This window comes from Galeopterus variegatus, unplaced genomic scaffold (assembly GCF_000696425.1).
Source record: "Galeopterus variegatus unplaced genomic scaffold, G_variegatus-3.0.2 Scaffold1144, whole genome shotgun sequence".
NCBI lineage: Eukaryota > Metazoa > Chordata > Mammalia > Dermoptera > Cynocephalidae > Galeopterus > Galeopterus variegatus.
The window spans coordinates 7,382-31,117 of NW_007727255.1; the positions used below are offsets into that span (position 1 = coordinate 7,382).

General features: G+C 48.6%; 1 protein-coding gene across 1 annotated transcript in view; it reads right to left on the reverse strand.

Annotated features, from left to right (window-relative positions):
* Positions 1-23,736, reverse strand: part of MGMT (O-6-methylguanine-DNA methyltransferase) — a 283,705-nt gene that overhangs the window by 6,965 nt on the left and 253,004 nt on the right. Inside the window, exon 4 of the mRNA XM_008575131.1 lies at positions 7,485-7,624. Coding sequence (XP_008573353.1) covers positions 7,485-7,624 — 140 coding nt within the window. The remainder of the gene's footprint in view (positions 1-7,484; positions 7,625-23,736) is intronic.

A 23,736-nucleotide genomic window follows, 5' to 3' on the forward strand; every position in this document is an offset into this window, starting at 1 on the left:
CATGGCTCCGCTGCTGCAGACCACTCTGTGGCACGGGATGAGGATGGGGACCTGAAAGACAGGGTGATGGCCACCATCAGTCCAGGGCCAGTGAGGTTGCGGGGGTCAAGAGGTCGGGCCCAGGCAGGCAGCTGGTGCAGGGGTGGCACTGGCTCTGTCTCAGCGTCACCTCCTCCTGCCTCCCCACCCCTCACCCACCGAGGCACTTGAGTCTCTGCGGTCTTGGCTTGGGCTAGGTAAGAGGGACGTGGGCACCTCCCAGAGAATCCCTTCTATGCCAAGATTTGAGAGAAGAAAACTTAATTTTGTCTGGTGAGTAATTTGTAGTGTTCACTGGCAAAATTTAGAATTACACTTCTAAGTTCTGGGTGGTATGTAACACTCTCAAACACTTCCGAGGAGACCGCCCCAGCCGCCTCGGTGGCCCAGCACAATCCACCACCCGTGTCTGTAAATAAAGTTTTATGGGAACACTGTCACGCCCTTGCTCTGCCTGTGGCTGCCTTGGCCCTGGCCCTTCCTGGGGAAGGCTGCCGGCGCCTGCTTTACGGTGGCCGCCTGCTGGGAGGGGTTTTCCTGCTTGGTCTAGCGGGTACTTGGAGGAGTCTGAGAAGCGTGGGCTCTGTTCATTGCCACTGACAAGCCTCCGCTGCCACCCCCACTCTGGGACAGGGTGCGACCGCTCTTCCATTCCATCCCACCATGGGTCCAAACCCAGTGCCCCTACCCGCCCTCACCCCTCCATGCAGATGGTCGGGGAGACACAGCTACCATCTAGCTGCCCACCTTGGGAGTGAAACTGAGGACTCACAGGCTTGTCTTAGTCCGACAGAGTGACTTCACTAGAAGTGAAAACAAACCACGCCCAATCCTACAAAGGGGAGATGACCGATCGTCAGAGGGGGCTCCCCTGTTGGGGTCCAAGGCTGTGGCGGGGTGGCTGAGGTTTGTGCTGTGGGCCATCTCCAAATCTGCCCAAACTCACCTGCTGCTCAAAAGAAGGCACACTAGAGAGTTCCAAATTGCAGACAGTTCTCCCTACTTGACTCAGATGTACCCAAGGACAGGGCCCCGGTCACACTGTCCCTGGGCCCTCCTGCAGCACCCCGCCCGTTATTTTCCTTGGCCTGGAGCAGGTACGATTCAGACCCGTGGCTACTAATACGCCAGAGCTGAGACTATGACCACCACGTGCTCACAGGGGCTGGGATCGGAGTGAGCATCACACCCTGGGGCTCTGCTCACGACTCCTGCAGCCACACACAGGCCTGCAGTCCTGCCGGACGATTCCTCCCTTATAGCCAGTCCCACCGGGAGAAGGGAATCCCTGTTCCTTCCAGAGGGGAGGGCACCCGCCTCAGCCACAGTCCTCAGAGACACCTGTCACAGCGGTCCTTCTACCGATGCCCAGGCTGTGCGGACAGGAGCAGCACCACGGCCCACTGTCCGGCCGAGGCTGTGGTGGCTGCAGGTGGGGGCTGGGAGCAGTTGCTGCTGTCCTTGTCCCTGGTTTCCACTCCTGGCCTCACTGCCCTGCGCCCACAGGGGACTCACTGACCATCTGTATGGGAGGAGGAAGTGAGAAGGCCCAGCTCAGCCCCTTCCAGGCTCCTGCAAGTGACCTGCCTGCCCCACAGTGCAGACGCTCTACCCACAGGGGACTCACTGACCATCTGTATGGGAGGAGGAAGTGAGAAGACCCAGCTCAGCCCCTTCCAGGCTCCTGCAAGTGACCTGCCTGCCCCACAGTGCAGACGCTCTGATGTCTTCTGCAGGGTGTCAGCGCCTGCCCTGGCCTGGGAGGCCTGAGCTCGGGCAGCGGGGCCAGGGATAGGGGAGTCTAATGCTGGTGAGGACTGTCAGGGAAGCCTTCACGGCCACGCACCTCCTCCAGTCTTGCTTTGACCCTCATAAAGCTAATACCTTGGCGTCTTCCATCCATTCTCAGTTGGCTCAGAGAACAGGTGGAAAAGACAAGGGTGTAATTTAAGGCCCCTTAAAGCCCACAGCAGATGGGAGCCACCTCTGGCTGTCCCTCTCTCCCTCCCTGGGCAGCCAGCAGAGACAGTTCAGAGCACACTGGCATGCCAGAGATGGCCACACGCCCAGGGAACCCCCAGCCTCAGGGGTCCGCCCCATGTCCCCACCACAGGAAACTCTGGGGGCTCAGCGGCTGTTTCTGCTTGAGGATCCCAACAAGTGTTCCTGGGAAGAGCTGCCCTGGAAGGATTTCCCGGAGGAGGCGTGATGAGGTCTTGGAGCAGTCCCCACTTTCCTAATGACAGTCTCCAGAGAGACAGCCTTCACTGCACTGGGAGCAGGGACGTGGCTGTTGGCTGCGGAAGGCCTGGGGCTCCTGTGGTGTCCCATCTCATCCTCGTGCACAGGATCACAGTGACTTCTCCATGCAGAGTGTGAACTGCCAATGAGCACAACTCCAGGAGCCAGGGCCAGCTCCAGAGATGGAGAGGGCTCAGTGCTCACTGTGGAAGGTCCTCAGCCTTCATGGGACACGGATGGCACGTAAGAGGCATCCAGGGACAGCTCACTGCCCGGCCCCATTCTGCTCTGCACCCTGCAGCTCCTGGACAGCCCGCTGTCCCCTGTACCCCAGATCCCTGGAAACCCACAGCCGCCCAGCTCCAAGTGTCCCGCCATGATGAGAAAACACAGCCGTCCTGCAAGACCCCAAGGGCAAGGATCCCCCAGGCTTCCACTGGGTATTGCTCCAACTCCAGTCTTGCCTTCTCCCCGCAGTCGTCCCGCCAGAGAAGATCTCCACCCCCCATGCTCCACCCTCCAAAGCAAGAGACCAAACAAAGCGACCTGCTGCCGGTCAGATGGGTTCCAGCAGAGGTGGCTCTGGATCTCGTGCCCCTCTGCTTCCTGGGGTGGCGATTCCTGCTCTTGCCCTGCCTGAGGCCATCAGGGCCGGCAGCTCTGCTGTCACTACCATGCACTCACCTGCGTCACCCACCACAGACATTGGCTGATGTGTCCCTCTGTGGGGCCCAGCTACACACGTCCAGGGCCATCCCCAGCCCTGTCTTAGACATGGAGAGTGACAAAGCCAGGGGCACAGGTGCATTCCATGCTCGACGCTGCACCTCTGCACACCCCGTCTTGTGAGGTCTCTCGCCCGAGTGCACACAGCTGTCAAGAGGCAGAGAAGGGGTTCCGACCACGCACTCCTCATGGTATCACCTTCCTCGAGGGGACCTTGTGGGATGCGCCTGTGCTGGCGGAGCCTGGCGGGGGGGAGGGACCCTCATGTCTCCAAGCCAGTCCCGGACTGGACTACAAATTTGGGTTACCATGGTAATGTGCTCTGACGTCTAAGCATATTCAGAGGACCAGCGTGGTGATGGCGAGGGTGACCAAGAGCTGACTCTCTTTGGCGTGGAGTTTAACAGCGACTCTGCCACGTCCTGCCTCCGGTGCGCAATCCCAGTCTTCTCGGAAGGAGCCACAGAGAATTCTGAGAGTGGAATACTTACTCAAATGATCCTTACCAAATGCAACAGTCACATGGATAACTGCACTGAGGACACCATCAGAGGAAACAAAGTTCACATTTTGGACGGGCAGAGAGGCAGGCATTTAATTCATCTAGTTTTATAAACATTTAGGCACCAATTCAATTTTCCTACCTAATAGCAGATTTCACAAGTGAGCTTTGATTTTCCTCCCTCCCTCTCAATGAGCTGTGAGATTATAGAAATGACTGATATAAATAAACGTTTTTCTACGTATCAATGCAGAGACGGGGCTGGTGGCAAGGATGACAATCATTGTGGTGGCAGTGACGGGTATTCACCTTGTGTACGCACAGACGCGGAGAGGCACCCTGCCGAACAGGCACTGTTTTTCCCATTAGAAACTAGGAACACTGCTTCTTCTTGTGTTAATTTTGGTGGCAGGTTTCGGACTATTAGAATAATGAAACCTGCTAAAATTTATTGGGGCCCTAAGGACATTTTCAAAGGATCCGTCCCTCTATGCCCTCTTCTTTAAAGCCTGTACAGCATAAAATGTAATTCTTATCAATAACCAAGAAGCTCATAATATCACAGCTGCATTGAAATCTTCATGCTGTGAAATCTAATTCATCCAATACACGAATCCATCACTTACGCCGACCCTTTCTCAAATGCTATAAAACTTCCAAACCCATAGATTTGTCTCCAACAAAAATAACATGAAGGGGCCTTTCAATCAATAATGGAATCCCTCTGATTCTGGTTCGGGCTGGATATTTTTTCCAACTTCGCCTTTGTTCTTCTGGGCAGGCGCCCACAAGGGAAAGAGCTTGTTTTCACTTGCAGCCTCATCAATACCTAAATCCTGGTGAACAAGTGACACTGAGAAGCTGTAATCAATAGCTCCCTCTGCGTTTTTTTCTTCTGGTCAAATGGTTCAGCTCCACTGACAACCCTGACGCTTAGAACATGATGCTAAATCTTTATCAACAGCCATCTGGGTGACTGGCAGAACAAGGCTCGGGGGGTCATTAACGCTTGTGGCACTCTGTGAATAAACTAACTCCTCAGGAATGCGTTTGTTTAGAAGAAGGTGGGAAAGTCTCAGCACATCGTATTGATTGCCTTTGAACTGCATTTAGCAAATTCCGTCTGAGGATAAAGCAAAGGGTGCTTTGTTGAGGGGGGGCATGAAGAGGTTTCTGGAAGGCTGCCCAATCATCTTACATGGGGCTAGTGAGTCCTTCATGGAAAACTTTGAAGAAATCAAGTCCCTAGGATGGGGTAAATGCACACGTAGGAAAAACCATCCCTTTCTCTTGTGGGAGTGGAGAAACCCACGCCACCAGCACATGCAGTAATGTGTTCATGTGTACTGCAAGCACCTAAGGAATTAATGCACGACGAACTTTAAGGTGTTTTGTAACATTTGAAACCCATTCTTCACTTTCCTCCTTCAAGTGCACAATTGTTCTGTTCAGCCTAAACATGAAACGTTTTCCGTGAGCAGGTGTCAATGACGTGCGTCCACGCTGGAGTCGATGTGCACGGTCCTCCTGCTGGGCCCTTGCTGTTGACATCGACAGGGACACCCACTGAGGATGTCAATTCCATTGGTGATGGCCCCTTTCCCCCTTGAGTCCCTGGGTCACCTTTCAGCCCTCCTGGCCCATGCTAATGAGGTTCTGACGGTACTGGATGGGAGCCCAACACCCTGAACTACAGTAAACTATGAAGCTGAGGGTTTCCCTGCAGGAGCGTCTCCAGCATGTCTGTGCTGTGAAGGGGACACCGCTAGGTCGTGCAGCTGCTGGCACCCGTGCAACCTTTGCCTTGGGTTGAAGGTCACTCATTGCATGGGTTGAAGCCCTTAGAAAGGCCACAGGAGGACTCACCACCATTCTCCTGCCTTCGGCACAGCAGGGATGCTGATGCAGAACCATCCTGTCCAATTCTGCCAGGACCTTGGTTCTGGCCAGCAACGGGGATATCAACATGTAGACTTTACAATGCTAGAGTTTTAAATCCCGTGAGACCCTGTTTTATAAATTTCAGTGACTGAAGCCATATTTGAACAGAGACATTCATAGAGATTAATAGCAGGGGAAGAGAGCCACACCGGTTTGCAGAACAATAAATGTTTTCTGAATGTTGCCACGAGCAGGATCGCTACCAGCCCGGGCAGAGTGAGAAACTGCTGGCGTCGCAGAAGGCAGGTGGGTGGGGGCTCTGATCTGGGCATGTCGGTTTGTGGAGCTTGTCTTCACAGCAAGAGCTGCGAGCTGCACACGCCCAGGGAGCAAGAGTGTTGGCGCCGCCGAGGAGGCCGCTCCTGTGCTCACGTGTGTGCACGGAGGGCATCGAATCAGGCCCCTGGTGTGGGAGGAGAGCGCAGCCGGCTCCACCCAGGGGCAGGAAGAGCAGGAACTGCCTGAGATGGTGATGGCCACGGTGTGACAGAGGGACGCAGGAGACACGAGTGGGTCCAGCCTTCCCCCGGGGCGGTAAACGCAGCCGTGACCCCACGGCGTGGGAGCTGACCTTTTTCTCTGCAGCCAGGTCCAACTCCTCAAAATGGACTCACACCCCGGGAGAAGGTGGGGGCCTTCCAGAGGGCAGATGTAGACGAAGCCTCACTGGAAAATGTCAAAAACTTCGCACATTTGATTCAGAAGCATCCCACATGCGCTGTAACATGGGACCCTCTGCACTGGGAGGGGAGAGCGCAGCAATGAAACCACAAAGGTGCTCTGGGACACGCTCCTGCACCCACCAGCCATCGGCAACAAAACTGGGCAGGTGAAAGGCGCGGGAGGTGGGGCCCGTGTGTTGTGCGTGTCGCCTCCGCTCCCACAGTTCAGGTATTCTCCAGCTCTGGGCGCACACCAAGACAACGTGCTCCACTGCAAACCTGCGGAAGCTGCTTCTGAAGGAGCAACAATGCAGTTTTGTGCAAAAGGCCACATAGTTGCCATCTCCTAGAAAAGTGGAGGCTCTGCCCTCGGGCTGTCAAACGGCGGCCTCTCCCCTGTGAGCAGGATGAAAATACTTTTGCAAATACACAGCAGAGCCACAGCAGTTTTTTAAAAAGTGGGGTCTAATTTAGTAATTTTCCATGCTGTGACATGACGATCATACGTGCTGTCCCTGGTAAGATGGCATGCTTCTATCATGTTAGAGACATCTGAATAGCTTTGGGGAGAAGCCGTTCCTAACGTGATCGTGCACTCTCAGTGGGTACCAGAGGGCTAATGAGAACTGGGATATCCCAGGGCACTCTCGAGGTTGTGCGGGTTCTCCTGGTGGTCATGCAGGTAGGCCCATATCGAGGTGTCCTCCCACCTCCTACTGTGTGCAACTTCCTCGCTCACACTGGACAGCCTGTGCTCCAGCATAACCAGCTGCACGGCCCGGCCCCAGGGGCACGAGCATGGCTTGTGTGGTCTTGAAGCCTCGAGCTCAGTAAAACCTGACTACAGACACACAGAAGGACGAGGACAAGGGGCCCTGGGGGTGGCACTGTCCCTGAGGAGAACCCAGGTCATGATGACAGGCGCAGCCCCAAGGAGGTGGGCTGGACCTGCACCCTTTCACACATGGCCTTGCAGCATGGGAGGGCCACGTGGGGGGCCTTTCATCTGTCTTGCTCCTGCTGCGCTCCTGGCTCCTGGAAAAGGTGCCACGCACACCCAGCTGTGCAGTGAACGAATGGATGAAACTGCGGTCACATGGAGGCTTCCCTCCCATCCTCCTCTGCACTCACCGTGGGCACGAGGGGCTCATGCAGCTGTGACTCCCGCCAAGATGGGGTGGTGGAGGGGCGGGTTTCACCACTTCTAGGGGCGTCTGGGGCAATGGTCCCCATCACAGCCATGTCTGCTCCTCTCCAGCCCAGCTTCACAGGCTGCCTCGGGGACATGCTTAATCAGAGGACGCCTGGCTCCCAGGGGCAGTGTGAGGACCATGCCCAAGTGTAGCCAGCCTGAGCCGGAGCAGAGCACTTACAGGGTTGCTTCTCATTGCTCCTCCCACAGCCCGAGCGGCTCGGGGGCTGCCTGCCAGGGCTGCTAGTTGCTGGTAAGAAACCACTTCTCCAAACTTCACGACCTTCAGCAGTTTCAGCAACACCCTTCTGGTGAACGAATCTGAAAGGCAGAATGCAGAATGATGTTATTTGGACAAACGGCTCCAACAGCACTGATATAAATAGCTACTGGTCCCAAAACGGAGAATGCACCAACACAAATAGAGTTGTTACACACAGTTACAACGTGGCCTCCACATACCGTCCTGTCACCATGTCACCAGGCGAGGAGATATGAGGCAGGCACAGAGCAGGCTGGCTTCTTGGAAGGCATCCCCGACCTTGCAGCACAGATCTCTATCTCCTCCCACCTTCCCCACGTCCCACACAGGATCGTGGACACTCTTCCAGTAAGTGGGCATGTGCAAGTCTGCAAGCACTGTTCAATTAGTAAGCACGGAACCCCCTGCCTGCCCATCTGCTTGGAAATCTTTTGTACTGCTGGTTAATTTCCAACTTCAGCTGGGACGCAGAAGGAAAAAGCAGCCACCGGCCCAGCTGCGATATTATGCTAGCTGCCCACATCCAGCATCGAGCAGAACTGCCCCCAGCTACTGCTCAGAACGCCAAACACCGTGGTACGCAGGGGCCGGCAGCAACCTTGGCTGAAGGCATCTTTAATGAGTAAGGCTGCAAAAATAAAACAACTTTATTCCCATTCTAATTGGCTAACCACAGCAAATCGCATTTGCTTCGCATCCTGGTGCAGGAATGAACAGGTGAACGCAGGAGAACATTCTCCCCCTCTGCCTCCAGGTTTTAGAATTGCTTCCTTGGTGTGGGGTTTGCAGGAGAGAAACCCAGGCGCATGAAGGAGGCCCGTCTGAATCGATACCTATTGTCTTTCCAAAGGGGACACATGGCTCAGGAGCAGTGGAGACAAAGTCCTGTTCCCCATCGTGGGGCTCCGTACCCTCCAGGGGCAGGAGTTTGTGAATGGCAACAGCACAGGGAAGGACTCCACGGGCAGGAACGCTGTGGAGAGTGTCCATAATAGCATTAATTACACCTGGTGCCAAGCTGGCAAAGTATGATTTGGTTCTTAAAGGAAACACACCCGAACATGCGTGTCAAATAATAAAAACTACTTCTTAACTGAAGGGAACGATAATCACTTCACCGGGAAAAAAAAAATCTGTTTAGTCTTTATTATAACATTAAGCAAATTAAACATCAGCATAATCCAGGTGATACTAGAAAAGGGTCATCAAAGAAATTAACTTTGTTGTTCATTAATTTACATGGATTAGTAGAGGGCAAAGAGATAGCAAATGTGCTCTAGTTTTTATGATATAATTTCAAACTGTACACCATTTGTGGCAGGAGGGTGACTTTGGGGTTAATCAGACTGATTTGTCCTTTTAATTGCTTTCTATTCAAAGAAAATTCATTAGATAATGTTCTCTTCAAAATTCATGAATCAATTTAACTGAAGAAACCACATTAACAGCTTTGGGTTCATTAGCACACACAGTTGTGGTACTGGCTGATTGCTGGGAGGGTCTCCTTAGGCAAACAGACTCTGTTTACTGTCATTTGAACAGGAAGGGTTTTGAAATCAAACTGTTAATTTTTATTATTGGTGCTGTGGTTGTTATACTTAACTTTAAAAAGAAAAAAAAGAAGAAGAAGAAAAGTGAATCAGCCTGGTGCTGACTTGGAGAGAAAGATCTCAGGGGCGGCTGTCTTGCAAAAGAAACAAGGCCGCGCGATGACACCCCGAGAGGCGGCGGCCAGTGTCCTGCCTTCCTTGGGGAGAACGGCGCTGGTGGTCTGGCCCTCCATGCTCTGACCCAGGGACAGGACGCTGCCTAGGTTTTCCAGAACAGCCTGGAACTTTACTAAACCTGTAGGAATAAATGAGGGAGGTGTGTGCTAACCCCGCTAGAGCGTGGAGCGGTGGCAGAGACAGTGGCACAGTTCCAACGTCCTGTCCTGGGCACCAGCCTCGTGTACTGCTCTGACGAATGGCTGCCCAGTCACGGAGCACCCTTCCTTCCCTGCGCCAGAGCATCGTGTCAGAAAGCAGTTTCGTGTCCTGGTGCGAGCATAGAGTTCATCAAACACGTTCAGCTTCACTGTCCATTTTTCAAGGAAAACATTTCTTCCCTGGCACGTGCCAGGCAACGTGCTAGCAGAACAGCTCGCAGACGCAACAGCCAGCAGCCAGGCCTGTCACTGCACAGACACCTCTGGATGCTCAGTCTTCCCTGTAGGGCACAGAGGCACTAATTAGTCTAAACAGGCCTCGACCCCGTGCATGATGGGACGGCTGAGGGGCTGGCACTTTCTGCTGTGAAGCATCATTCTAAAGTGCAGTGAGATCTGCTCATAAAGATGGACACGTGTCAATGTGCACAAGATGACTTCTTGAGGTTGAGGCGACCACATCAGTCGCCTGTGGCTGGCCCAATCATTTCAGGTGGCCCAAAGGGGCAGCCATGAAAACTCCGTCCTCCTGTCTCGGGCCCTGCCCTCCCGCGTGCTCCCTTCCTGCACCTGCTCCTCCTGCTTTCCTTCTGGTCCCCTCCTTCCTCCTGCCCGCTCTGGCCTCGGGTACTGCGGCCGTGCTGGAGGCTGACCTGCTTCTCAGAGTCCCCTCCTCTCAGGGACGTGGGTGTTTTCATTTCGGCAGGGGTGGCAATGTAGCACACCCACTGTAACCACTGGACCCAAGAGGACTGTTCTCCAAATCCTCTCCCTGCCTGGCTGAATACCGCTTTCTACCGCTGGCCATGGGAGAAGTCATTCTGTGTCAGGGACATGGGTTTCATGCCAGCACCTTGTGCGCCACATCATGGGGGTGGCGAGGGGGGCTCTGAGGAGGGCCAGGCGGTCGGGGGCCAGCTCAGCCCCACCCCAGGAGCACAGCACAGGGAAACAGGCAGGGCCACCAGGCTCTACCACTGCAGACCTCGGATGAGCTGCTTCCTCGTCCCGGCCTCTGCCTCCCCTTGTGATAAATGTCATTGTAAGAGCTACCCCGACAAGCACACCCTGTGCCCCCACTGCACGTGGCTGGGCTGCGAGTCAGCTGAGACTCAACCCTGCAGGGGGCACCGCAGCACACTCCCAAGTTCTTGGGGAAGAGCCTCCTTTCTCTCAACTGCCACAGTTCCCTGGATGGTGACCTTTGTTGAAGGGTGCAGTTTCCTGAGGAGGAGACATCCTTCTGCAGCCCGGGCCTTGGGGCTCTTCCTTGGCCAGGCTGCAGCTAGGGGGACAAACTTGGATGCAGGTGCACAAGTACTATTTGCAGGACCCTGCCCGGGGAGCGTCTCGGTGGCTGTGCTGTGGCCATGGACTTGCCCTGGCACATCTGTGGCCTCAGAGAGTGGCAATCCAGCCCCTGCAGGACTTCTCCTGCCATAGCAGCGAGTGGCCTGGAAAGGGGCTCCCCGGGATCTGGGGTCTGTGGCACTCACCAGAGGTAGTTGACCGACTGCTGCCTGGCCATCAAAAGCTGCCAGAATGAACTTGTGAGGAGTGAGCCTGAAACATGAAGGGGAGGGAGGGGGGGTCCAGCCCCAGGTGAGATGGGCAAGCCTCGATCTCCTCTTGTGGACACCTTTGTAGACCTGGGCAGACGCAGACAGCAGCCACGTGAGGGCTGTGCAGAGCAGTGTTGCGGACAGACCGGAGGAAGGTGAGGACTTGAAGCTCCACCACCATGACGAGCGGGCTCACCGTTTCCCCTCTGCTCTCCCCAGCCTGCCTTGTCACAGTGCTGAGGTGAGTGCTGGTGCAGAGGGAACACCTCGGGGCTCTAGTCCAGTGTGGGGAGGAAAAAGCATCTCCCACACTCACAGAGAGTAGAAAATCTCTGAACTCTTGCACTTCAGTCCCTCCCTAAGCAATCTTGTGGTGGTGGGGGTAGCAACAGGGCCCACCAGAGCCTACACCCCTGGGAAGGAGTCAGCCCCTTTCTGACAGGAGGAGGTGGGGTCCCAAGAGGTGGGCAGAATACTGTGCCTTTCCCTCTCTCTGTCTTCCTGATGCTAAGCCCGATCAGGGTTGCAGGAAGAATGCAGCCGCAGGAAGAGTGCAGTTGCAGGAAGTGTGCAGCCACAGGAAGCGTGAAGTTGCAGGAAGCGTGAAGTTGCAGGAAGCATGCAGCCGCCGGAAGCATGCAGCCGCAGGAAGCGTGAAGTTGCAGGAAGCATGCAGCCGCCGGAAGTGTGCAGCCACAGGAAGCATGCAGCCGCAGGAAGCGTGAAGTTGCAGGAAGCATGTAGTTGCAGGAAGCGTACAGCCACAGGAAGCGTGCAGCCGCAGGAAGTGTGTAGCAGAGTAGCGTGGGTTAAGCCCCAGCTTTCTGTATAGGTGACTGAAAGGAGAGCCTGAGAACTGGAAGGTACCAGGAGACTGTGGAGAAAGAGGAGTTTGTAAAAGCAAACAAAAAATTTGTTTATAAACTCCTGGAATCGCCTGTTCAGGTGAGCTGTGCACCTGCCCATCCGTGCATATGGGGATCTGACCCTAAACCAAGGACTTTGAGAACTGATTATCAGAGGGTTAGGAACTGCCAGGTCCCAAACTGGCTGCTGAAAGGTACCCAAGAGGACAGATCTTAAAAGGAATGCAAAGGATTTGAAAATGAAATAGACATTAAAATCAAAATCCACAAAAAGCTGGCCAGAACTTATGAACCAAATCCAACTAGGTTTACTGCCTCCTGAAACAAAAATATCAACATTATTTGTAGGATTTATACAAGACACTGAATCTCATAACATAATGTTCAAAATGATAAGCACACAATCAAAAATTACTAAGCATGTAAATAATCAGGAAAATCTCAACTCATTTGGGAAAAGATAATCAATGCATGCTAAGGCTGAGATAACACAGAAGTTGGGATCATCTGACAAAAACTTTAAAGAATCTGTTATAAAAATGTTGTAAGAAGGGAAAACATTCTTGAAACAAATGGAGAGACAAAGTCACAGCAAAGAAATAGAAGCTATAAAGAATAACCAAATAAAATAATCTAGTACTGAAAAACACAATAACCAAAATTAAAAAGTGCACTGCATGGGCTCAACATCAGAATGGATATGCCAGAGAAAAGAGTTAACAAAACCAAAGACAATACGGGAGAAATTACCCAATCTGAACAGAGAGAAAAAGTATTTAAAACAAACAAACCAAAAACCAAAAGAATCTCGGGGACATCTGGGATACGGTTAAAAGATTTAATGTTCATGTCCTTGGAGTTCCAGAAGGAGAAGAAAAAGAATGTGGTGTAGAAAAAAATTATTAAAAAAATAGCTAAAAATTTCCCCAGAAAAGATAAACAACTGCACATTCGAGAAGCCAGGCAAACTGCAACCAGGACACACCCACAGATATCTACTGCCAGACGCATCATGATCAAACTGCTGAAAGCTCAAGACAAAGGAAAAAACCTTGAAAGCCACTAGAGACAAACAATGCATCCCATACAGAGGAACACTGATCTGAATGACTGTGGAAATCTCAGCAGGAAGTCTGAAGGCCGGAATGAATGAGATGGCAATTTTAAAGTGCAGAAAGAAAAAAAACTGTCAGCTCAGCTCTATATTCAACTAAAAAATATCCTTGAGAAATGGAGTTGAAATAAATACATCTTCACATAAAAAAGAAAAAGATAATTTGTTGAAAAAGTAAGATTATTTTAAAGACCTGATCTTTAAAATAGGTAAAGGAAGCTCTTTAGAAAGAAGGGAAATGGCACTAGAGGGGAGCTTGGAAGATTAGGAAAGCAGGAGAGTAAAGTAAATGGTAAATAAGTGGATAAACACTGCAGCCCTCTCAGTGGATAAAACTCTCTAGAGTTTTTCTAAATGCACTTGACGGCTGAAAGCAAAAATGATAACATTGCCAGGAGGAATTTTCAATATATGTAGATGTAATACATAAGACGCTATAATATACTGGGAGAGTTGAAAGGATCTGCGTGGTCAGAGAATTTCTACATCACACTTAAAGTGCTAACACAGTGACTCTAGACTATAAAAGTATGTAAGTATTGTAATCGCTATAGTCATCATTAGAAAAACTACAAAAAGATACATAGCGAAAAACACAACAGATAAATTAAAATGAAATATGAAATAAAGTTACAATGGCCCCAAAGAAAGGAAAAGGAAAAAAGAGAAGCAAAAAACAAAGGGAACAAACAGAAAACAGTAAAATGTTTGACCTAAATTTAAACATATTAATAATTACATTAAATGTGAATTGTCAAAACACATAAATGAGACAGAGATTGTCAGAATGGATAACAAGGACCCAAATATGTGCTTTGTGTAAGAAATTCACTTCAAATAACAGCGACAGGTCACTTAGAAGTAAAAGGACAAAAAAAGATATACCACGCCAACACTAATGTAAAGAATGTTAATATAAGACAAAGCAGACTTCAGAGCAAAAGCTCCCAAGGTTAGAAAGGAGCGTTGCACAGTGAAAGGGTCAGTTCACAAAGACCGTGTGCCAACCTTGAATATTTGTGCACCCAACAACAGAACTTCAAGACGTATGAAACAAAACTTGACAAAACTGAAAGGAGGATTAGACAAATCCACAATAGTACTTGGAGACTAGAACCCTCCTCTCTCAGAACTTGATAGAACCAGTTGACCAAAACACAGCGAGTACGCAGCTGGAAAACACCATCAACCCACTAGATCTAGTGGACACTTACACACTACTCCACCCAATAACAGCAGAATACATATTCTTTTTGAATGCCCGTGGGTCACTGGCCAAGATACACCACACCATACACCATATTCTGTGTCATAAAACAAACCTTAACACATGTAAAATAATGATGCTCATAACGTACTAGTAGTTATGGTCTCTGATCATGATAGAATTAGGCTAGAAATCAATCAAAAAGATAATAGGAAAATCTCTAACTATTTGGACAGCAAACAAACCACTTCTAAATAATCCATGGGTGAAAAAGGAAGTCTGAAGGGAAATAAAAAAAACACACTGAACAGAATAAAACTGAAAATAGAGCACATTAAAATTTATGGGACACAGCCAAAGCAATATTTACAAGGAAATTTATAGTATTAAGTTCTTATATTAGAAAAAAAAATCTCAATAATTTCAGCTTCCAACTTAAGAAACCAGAAAAGAAGAGTAAAATAAACCTGAAACAACCAGAAAAAAGGAAATACTAAAGGGAAGAAATCAATAAAATTGAAAACAGAAAAGCAATAAGAGTAAAATCTATGAAATTAAAAATGGGTTTCTTGAAATGATCACCCAAATTGGTAAATCTCTAGCAAGATGGACAAAGATAAAAAAAGAAAGAAAAAATGAGTTATCATCATCAGTAATTAAAGAGGGGATATCATTACAGACTCCACAGATATTTGAGTGATGATAAGGTATTACTACAAATAACTCTATATGCAAATATTCAACAACTACGGTGAAATAGACCAATTTATAAAAACTACAAACTACCAAAACTCACACAAGATGAAATAGATAACATAAGTATTCCTGTAACTATTAACGAAGTTGAATTCATAGTTTAAAATCTTCCGAAAAAGAAATATTTAGGGCCAAAATGATTTTGCCAGTGAATTCTAGCCAATATTTAAAGAATAAATAATTTCAATTCAACATAATCTTTTCCAGAAAACAGAAGAGAAAGGAACATTTGCCAAGGTATTTTATGAGACCAGCATTACCCCAATATGAAAACCACAAAAGACAGAAACCAGAAAAGTACAGCTCAATATCTCTCATAAACACAGATACAAATCCTCAACAAAATATTGGCAAATCAAATTCAGGCAATATATAAAAGAACAAGACACAAAAATTAAGTGGGGTTTATTCCAGGAAAGCACAGCTGATCCAATATTAAAAACTAATCTATATAAGAAGGTAGAGTAATCAAGATGGGTGGTTTTGGTGAAAGAACAGACACACATATCCATGGGACAGACCCACACAAATACAGTCTTTGACAAAGATCTCTGACAAAGAAGCAAAGGCAATTCATTGGAGAAAGAACAGTCTTTTCAATAAATAGTCCTAGAACAATTAGACAACCACAAGTAAAAGAAAATGAACTCAGACAAAGACTTTACATCTTTTATAAAAATGAACTCAAAATGGATCATACACCTAAATCTAAAATACAAAATCATAAATCTTTCAGAAGATAACGTGGGACAAAAATCTAAGTGACCATGGGTTTGGAGAAAAGTTTTTAGATACAACATGATTCATGAAAGGAAAAAAAATGGATAAACTGGACTTTATTAAAAACTTCTGCACTGCAAAAGATGCTAAAACTATGAAAAGGCAGAGACTGAGAGAAAATATTTGCAAAACACATGCCTGATAAAGAACTTGAATTCAAATATCACAGATTCTTAAAATTCAATAATAAGAAATCAAACAACCCAATTAAAAAATGAGCAAGTCTGAAAAGATGCTTCACCAAAAAAGATATATAGATATCAAATGAGCCTATGGAAATATATTTAACATAATTCGTCTTGAGGGCATTGCAAATTTATTTATATTTTTTTACAGAAATGGTTGTAAATCTTATTTATTTTATTATTTAATTTATCAATATACAGTGTAGTTGATTTTTGTGTCCCTTTACCAATTCCTCCTTTTCCCCCTACTCCCATCAACATCGTATCTGTTCAACTTATCTTAGCAAGTTCAAAGAATTACTGTAATAATTAAACAATGAGATACAATTATGCATCTATTAGAATGGCTAAAATACAAAATCTGACAGTACCAATTGCTGGCTAGACTGAGGAGCAACAGGAATGCTCATTCATTGCTGGTGGGAATGGGAAAGTGTACAGTCGCTATGGTGGGCAGTCTTCTGGTGGCAGTTTCTTACAAAGCTAGAGTCTCACCATGAGACCCAGCAAGTGTACAACTAGGTATTTACTCAACTGATGTGAAAAGTCACATTGCACAAAAACCTGCCCATGAATGTTTACAGAAGCTTCATTTATTTTGTCAATAGTTATGAGCAACCACGATGATCTCCAATAGGTGAACAGATAAACTATGTATATTCATGCAATGAAATGTTATTCAGTGATTTAAAAAAATGTGAGCTGTCAAGCCACAAAGAGACATGAAGAAAACATAAATGCATATTTGCTAAGAGAAAGACACCAGTCTGAAAGTCTACATCCTGTGTGATACCAAGTATGTAACATGCTGAACAAGGCAAAACTATACAGACAGAAAAAACATCAGTGGTTGCCAGGGGCACAGGAAGGGGAGATCGGGGAGGACTGAAGAGGTGGAGCATAGGGGAATTTCTAGGGTGGTGAAATCATCCTGTACAGTGTTGTAATAGTGGAAACACAACATTACGTGTCTGTCAAAAGCCATAAAATCTAAGAGCACACAGAGTGAACCTAAGCAACGTATGAAAACAAACAACTATGACAAACCTTTAGGAGATGGGGGATCCTGGGAAGGAATGCCGACTGTGACAAGAGAATCTAACTGTTCTCACGAACCCACGAAACATCCTCTCTGAAGTGGAGGTGGGGGATGTTGACTTCCAGAAGTAACTTCGGAAACAAATGGAGAGTGTCAGACTAAAGGCAAAAGGAACTGCACGTAAGTCCTGTACTCTAGTTGATAAAGTTGTTTCCTATGAGCATATGTGCTAAAAATTCTGACACTGTTATATACACATATACTAAACTTGAACAGTTAAGTAAATGGATGGCAGAAAGTGGAGCCAGTTTCCTTATTGTGAGTGGGGAAGGGGAGAGGCTAGAATGATTTGTGTGGTGATGGATTAGAGTTGGAGTCATCAGTAAGAACTAATGTTTAGCTTAATATAAATACAGAGTGTTGCATATAGAAATATGTATAATATGTGCCTATCTGTGCTTTAGTACACACACATCTATTTCTGTGATCTGTCAATTGAGAAGACTTAGAAGCAACAGCATCCCAGTAGCAATGAGCATACCTAGTGCTCATTCACAGCATTGATTTCATAGAAGAAATAAAACTGCCCTGATTTACAGACGACACTACTGTCTATGGGATAATACCTAGGAATCAACAACAACAACAACATAAAAGAACTAATAAGTGAGTTTAGCAAGGTCACTGGATACAAAGTTACTACACAAAAATCAATCACATTTCTATGTACAGCTCCAACCAAAATGAAATATGTAGATGTAAATCTAACAAATTATATACTGGATCTGTCTGGTTGAAAATAACAAAATGCTGATAAAGAAATAAAAGTACACCTAAATAATTGAAGAGACATACCATGTCCATGGATTGGATGTCTCAATATTATAAAGATTTCAATTCTGCACAAATTAATCTACAGATTTATTGCCATTCCAATAAAAATCCCAGAAGAATTTATTGTAGATACAGACAAATGGGGTCCTAAAATTTATATGGAAAGGCAAAGTATCTATTATAGCCAAAACATTTTATAAAAGAGACAAAAATTGTTAAAGAAATCACTGACGGGTTTCAAGACTTACTATGCTGTAACCGTAATCATGTTTTTGCAAAGGAAAAGATACTCAGATTGATGGAACAAAACAAAGATTTCCAAAATAGACCCGCTGAAGTATGGCCAAATGGTTTTTGACAAAGATGCAAAGGCATTTAAATGGAGATGGTATATTATTTTTAAAAAGTGGTGCTGGAAAATTGGATATCTACACTCAAGTAGTTAAGCCCTGATGTAAACCCCACGCTTTATTTAAAAAATTAACTCAAAATATATCATAGGTCTAAATGTAAAACACTAAATTTAAAAACTTGGGAAGAAAATGTATGCAAAAATCTTTGTGACTTGGGGTTAGGCAAAAAGTTTTTAGATATGTCCCCCAAAGCATAACCCATTAAAAAAAACAGAGAGAGAAACATAAATTGGACTTTATTAAAAAGGAAAAATGTGGTCTGTGAAAGTCAGTGTTAAGAGAATAAACAAGTAGCTACTGACTGGGAGGAAATATTTAGAAGGAACATATCCAACAAAAGAGTTATATTCAGAAAGAATTTTCCAAGCTCAACAGTGGGAAAACAAACCACCTAATTAAAAAGAAAAAGACGAAAGGCTTGAATTGAGGAGTAAAGATCACGCATAAGCATGTGAGGAGACGTCCAACATAACCGGCCGTTAGGGACATGCAAATACTAAAACCGTAATGAGAGACCACTGCACATCTACCAGGATGGCTAAAACAGAAACCAGATAAATGAAGATACAGCCACACGGTGGAGTACTACTCAGGAGTTAAAAGGCATAAACTAGAGATACATGTGAAGACTTGGAAGAATGTCAATGAAGCCAGCCACAGAAGGTTAAATGCTGTCTGATTCCATTTACAGACATTCTCATGACGGTGGAGAGCAGAGGACTGACTGCCAGGAGTCGGGGGGCAGGGGAGGGAGGCGGAACCTCCAAAGGGGCTGCAGGAGGGAGGTTTCTGGGGTGATGGAACACTCTTCCGTATCCTGATTATGGTGATGGTTACAGAAATCCACACATGTATTCAAATTCACAGGACTGTACACCACAAAAAGTCAGTTTTACCACGTTAATTTAAAAAATAAATTAAAAAAAAAAAGACGAGAAACACATTTTCCAGTCACCTTTTCTTTAATCAAAGGGAGTTTTCTCCCCAAAGTTCAAGACACCAGGGAACAGCACTTCCTATTTAAAACAGAATCTAGGTCATGTTTTCTGCAAAATCTTTCCCCTCTGCACACCACCCGCCCTGCTCTCACATAATGCTGTCACCTTGGTGGTCGCTTCTACTAGGCCCAGCTCAGTGATGACAAGGCATCTGCCCCTGGGTCTCAACCCAACATTTAGCACTGCCGGTGAGCCACAGTAGGCACCCAGTATGCACCTGCTGGATGAGTAGGGGGTGGGTGGATGGAAGCAGGGAGTCAGGAAACAGTCCTTCCGGGGAGCTGGAAGGGAGCAGTGGACAGCACCGTCTTCTGTTAGCACAACCCGGGCCTAGAACTGACCCCCTGGGCGTCTCCTTCAACCCCGCTGAGAGGAACCTGATGAGCCTCGTGCCGGTGGCTGGGGCTGCGGCTCCTGCGGAGGTGCTCAGCCCTGCCCTGCCCGCGGATACTGAGAACGATGCAGTGGAGGGCGGGGCCTTCACCAGGTGTGGGAGGGGCCGGCTGCATTTGGGTGCAGGTAGGCAGAGGTGACACATTGATGGCTTGCTGAGAAGCACGGCCTCCCAGGTGCTCGGCCAGCCTGAGCTGGACAACCCAGCAGGGGCAGCCTCTCAAAGCTTGCTGGCTCCCTCAAAGTTAGGGCTCGGGACTCAGATGTCACACGTTTCCTGGTACGGGTGACTAGGTGAGCTTGTAGGTGCTCTGCTCGCCACGGAACCCAGTGCGAGAGAGCCACTGCTTGTGGGACCGAGACTGAGCCCCAGCATTCCCTGGCCCAGAGCAGTTCCATGCTGGGCCCACGTAGGTGGCCTGGCCCGATCACCCTCTCTAATTTCTTGGAAGCTCTTCGGGGTAAGCTTTCAATCATGTGCTTGAGGATGAGCGACAGGCGAGGCGTTCTCCTACCCAGCTAGTGTTATTTTACTTGTTATGGAAGTGCAGGTTGTCCTCACCCTGGGGCTGGACGCTGCCTTTAATGAGCCCTCTTGCAGGGACAGGGACTCAGCTCTCCATCAGGACCTCGACTCCCAAGTCTGCAGGGTGTCCTCCCAGGGGAGCTCCTGGAGTAAATTTTCATGTGATTTTCTGGGGGATTCCTAAGCCCGTTCAGAGCGGTGGGCCAGGGCAGGCTATCCTACCCCGCTTTCGAGACCGAGAGACTGGGTAGAAAATGAAGAGACCAGCTCAGCTCCCAGAAGCAGGGCTGCAGCCACGGGCCGGTCGCAGGGGGCACTCACGTCTCTCTGTACTTCAGTTCTAAGCTCGGGCACACGTGGCCCTGGTGGCCAGGAGCACCCTGGGGGTGGGCAGTGTGCCTCTGCGCCTGTGGCTTTCCTCTGCCAGCTTGGTTTTAAGACAAGCCCAAGAGACTTCTTGAAGGTGTGCTGCCTTTTGATGTAACCTTTTGGGGAGAACTGCCATCTTTCAGAAAACACAGGGCACTTCCTTAGGTGCCACCCACCTGGCCTTCACGTAAAGATGCCTGTTAGTGTGTGGGTCTCTGCCTGTCCGGGTCCAAGAGTGTTTCTGCTGGCCTAATGACCAGTGCTGGGTGGCCAAACCTCCAAACACTCTCCAAAGGTGAAACCCATCCTTGGGCAAGAAAGTTTGCCAACACCGAGTACTCCAAAGCACCCAACGCAACTCTGGGTACCCAGTAGTCTGTCAGCGCATGCCTGGTGCATGATGACAGTGAGAGGGCCGAAGGCCACTTCAAAGCAGAAGTTCCTCAGTGTTTTCAGCAGCGCTGGGGACGTACGGGTGTGGGTGCTATTTTGAAGATAATAGCATTTATTAGGAAATTTTGGTAAATTTGCACAAAAAGCAATTATCATCATCATAAGTGCCGACATTTGCCAAGCACTCACTGGGCACCAGACGCTGTACAACGGGCTTTCTCTGGTGTAATCCTCACACACTCCCAGGACTCTGGTGCCACCAGCAACCCCTTTGCAGGTGAGAGGTCCCCCAGGCCCAGAGGAGGAGTAGCCCGTCCCAGGTCACACGCAGATCACATCCCAGGTCACGCGCTCTCAGGCCGGGCTCTCTGCAGGCATCTCCCACATGCCACTGGCCCCCAGAGCTCACCACAAAAGGTCCACAGCTCAGCTGCTCCCTGGACAGCTGCTGGGCCGTCCTTGTCTGCAGAGCGCTGGTGAAGAGGCCACGTTCTGGAGTCAGAAGGACCTGGTGTGTGCCGTCCCAGGGTTGAATGAGCTCACCTGTGCGAAAGGAGCTTCCTCCCTGGTAAGGGCCACGCAGATTTTAAGGACTGGCTTTCCATCCCCCCACTCTTCCATCCCCATCACGAGGCATTCTTAAGCATAACGTAGCTTGGGAGAGGACAGGAGCCCCTAGCAGACGCTCCCAGGTTTTCTTGGACCCCCTTCTGTTCTCCCTGTAGTGCCACCCATGACAGCCCTGCTCAGGTTTAAAAAGGCCTATTCTCAGCAGCTGCTGTTCACCAGGCGCAGGCAGCCAGAGCCTGTGTGATGAGCTCCGGGCAGGACAAGGTGGCTGATGGCATCCCAGGGTCCATGGGAGTCCGCCTGGAAGCACGTGATGTGCGTCAGCCCAGGAAGCAAGTGCCCTCTTCAGATCGTGACTCCTGCTTCTCATCTACACACAAGCGCTTTGCTCACTGCAGGCGCAGTCTTGGCTCTGCTAAAACCAAAGTATCTGGTTTTAAAACGCTTTTAATTTCCCTTTAATGACGGTGACTAAATAGGTCAGGGGGAGGGCAGTACCTTGGAGACAGTGTTGATCCTGGGCCCCTAAAAGCCACACGGATGTTACATTTCCAATCCTCCTATGCTGGGGACACGGTGTCGGGTTCTGACTTGGTTCTGATCTAGCTGCTGCCAGTGCGAGTGTGGGCACAGATCGCCAGAGAGGCAAGAAGCAGACGGTGAAGGACCAGCACCGCAGCTGCGTGCATTGCGGCTGTACCCCAAAGAGGTCAATGCTAATGTGCTCTGGAAAACTAAGACAGGCTGGCCTGTTAGCTTAGCTGGTTAGAGCAAGGTGTTACAACACCACGGTCAAGGCTTTGATCCCTGTACCAGCCAGCTGCACTCCCCTCCCCCCGCCCAAATTATCTATCTCATGTAAAAAACTAAAATAATAAAAAAAAATCAGGATCCCATAACATGAATATAGAAGGCAATCCGAGTAATATCCAGGGGTAATAGAAGCTTTTGATTAAAATCACAGTTCTCAAAGAGTGGTCTGGGGACCTTTAGGGGGTTTACTAAGACGTTCTGTGCCTTGTGAATCTCTCTCACAGGTGACCAGAAGGGCTTTCTGGGGCTGCGTTCCCATGATACCAGCAGGTTAAGTGCAGGGGCAGAGCTGGGAAGGCAGTCGCCGTCCACGAAGGCAGCATCCAGGCATGCTATCTGCAAAACGGAAAACAGGGCCTCTCCTCTCCTCTAGTGCTTGTCTTGGAAAATAGTTATTTTCATGCAAATATATTGCTTATGGTAATCTGTAGTGGATTTTAAAACGGGTTAATACACTTAAAAAATTCTCAGGTTTAACTTCATGGTAAATGTTCACAGGTATAACTCTCACAATGAAAAGCTCTTTGGGGCCCTCAATGATTTTAAAAGAGGGCAGCAGGGTCTGGAGGAACTGATGGTCTGAAGGGTTAAGCTGGTCCCTTCAGGGCTGACCAAGCCGAGCAGGGTCCTGCGCTCATGAATAGAAATGCTCTGGCAGGCTCCATCTGGTCCTGGGCACACCCAAACACAATCTCAGAGCTCATCTCGCAGGCGGATTATACTATGCGCCCTCGGAAATGAACCTCTTGCCTCCGCAAAGTGCGAGGAGACCACGGCCTCGCCTAGCAGGCTCCTGCTTGCGAGGGCATGATGCCATCCTCCAGGCTCCACCTGGGTGGATTTGTATTCCCTTTCCCGACACTTAGAGCCTCCTGAACTTATTTAACAAAAGAATTATGCCTAAGACTTTAAGCACAAACTTAAGGCAGCCTGCAGAGAAATGATTAAACCGTGAATGTCCTGGTATGAATGTGAATAATTATATGTTAACACCCTTTACCATTCAAATAATTGTCATTCAGCTCAAAGCCGAATAACTGACTTCTGAACAGGTGTTAATGGCTTCTCAACAATGGAAGAAATATAGAGAAATACTCTGTGTAACAAAATCTGAGGCGGGGAGGGCAGGCAGGAGACAGCAAGTGCTCGGGAGCGTGAACCCTGGCGCAGTGAAGGTATGGCAGGCTGAGGTTAATTATAGAAAGAAGGGAAATCAAATCAAGCCTGAGCTTTCTGGCTTTAATTCTGTCTGACATCCTCGCCCCGTGTGAACCTCTTCTGCACGTGTTCTGCTGCCAAGCCCTGCAGAGATGCCTCCCACTTCATAGACATGGGATGTGTGACTCAGGGACCAGCCTACTCAACAGGGAGAAGCAAACAAACTTGCTTCACAAGCTCCCGGACTCAAGGGGCCTAGGTTCCCTCG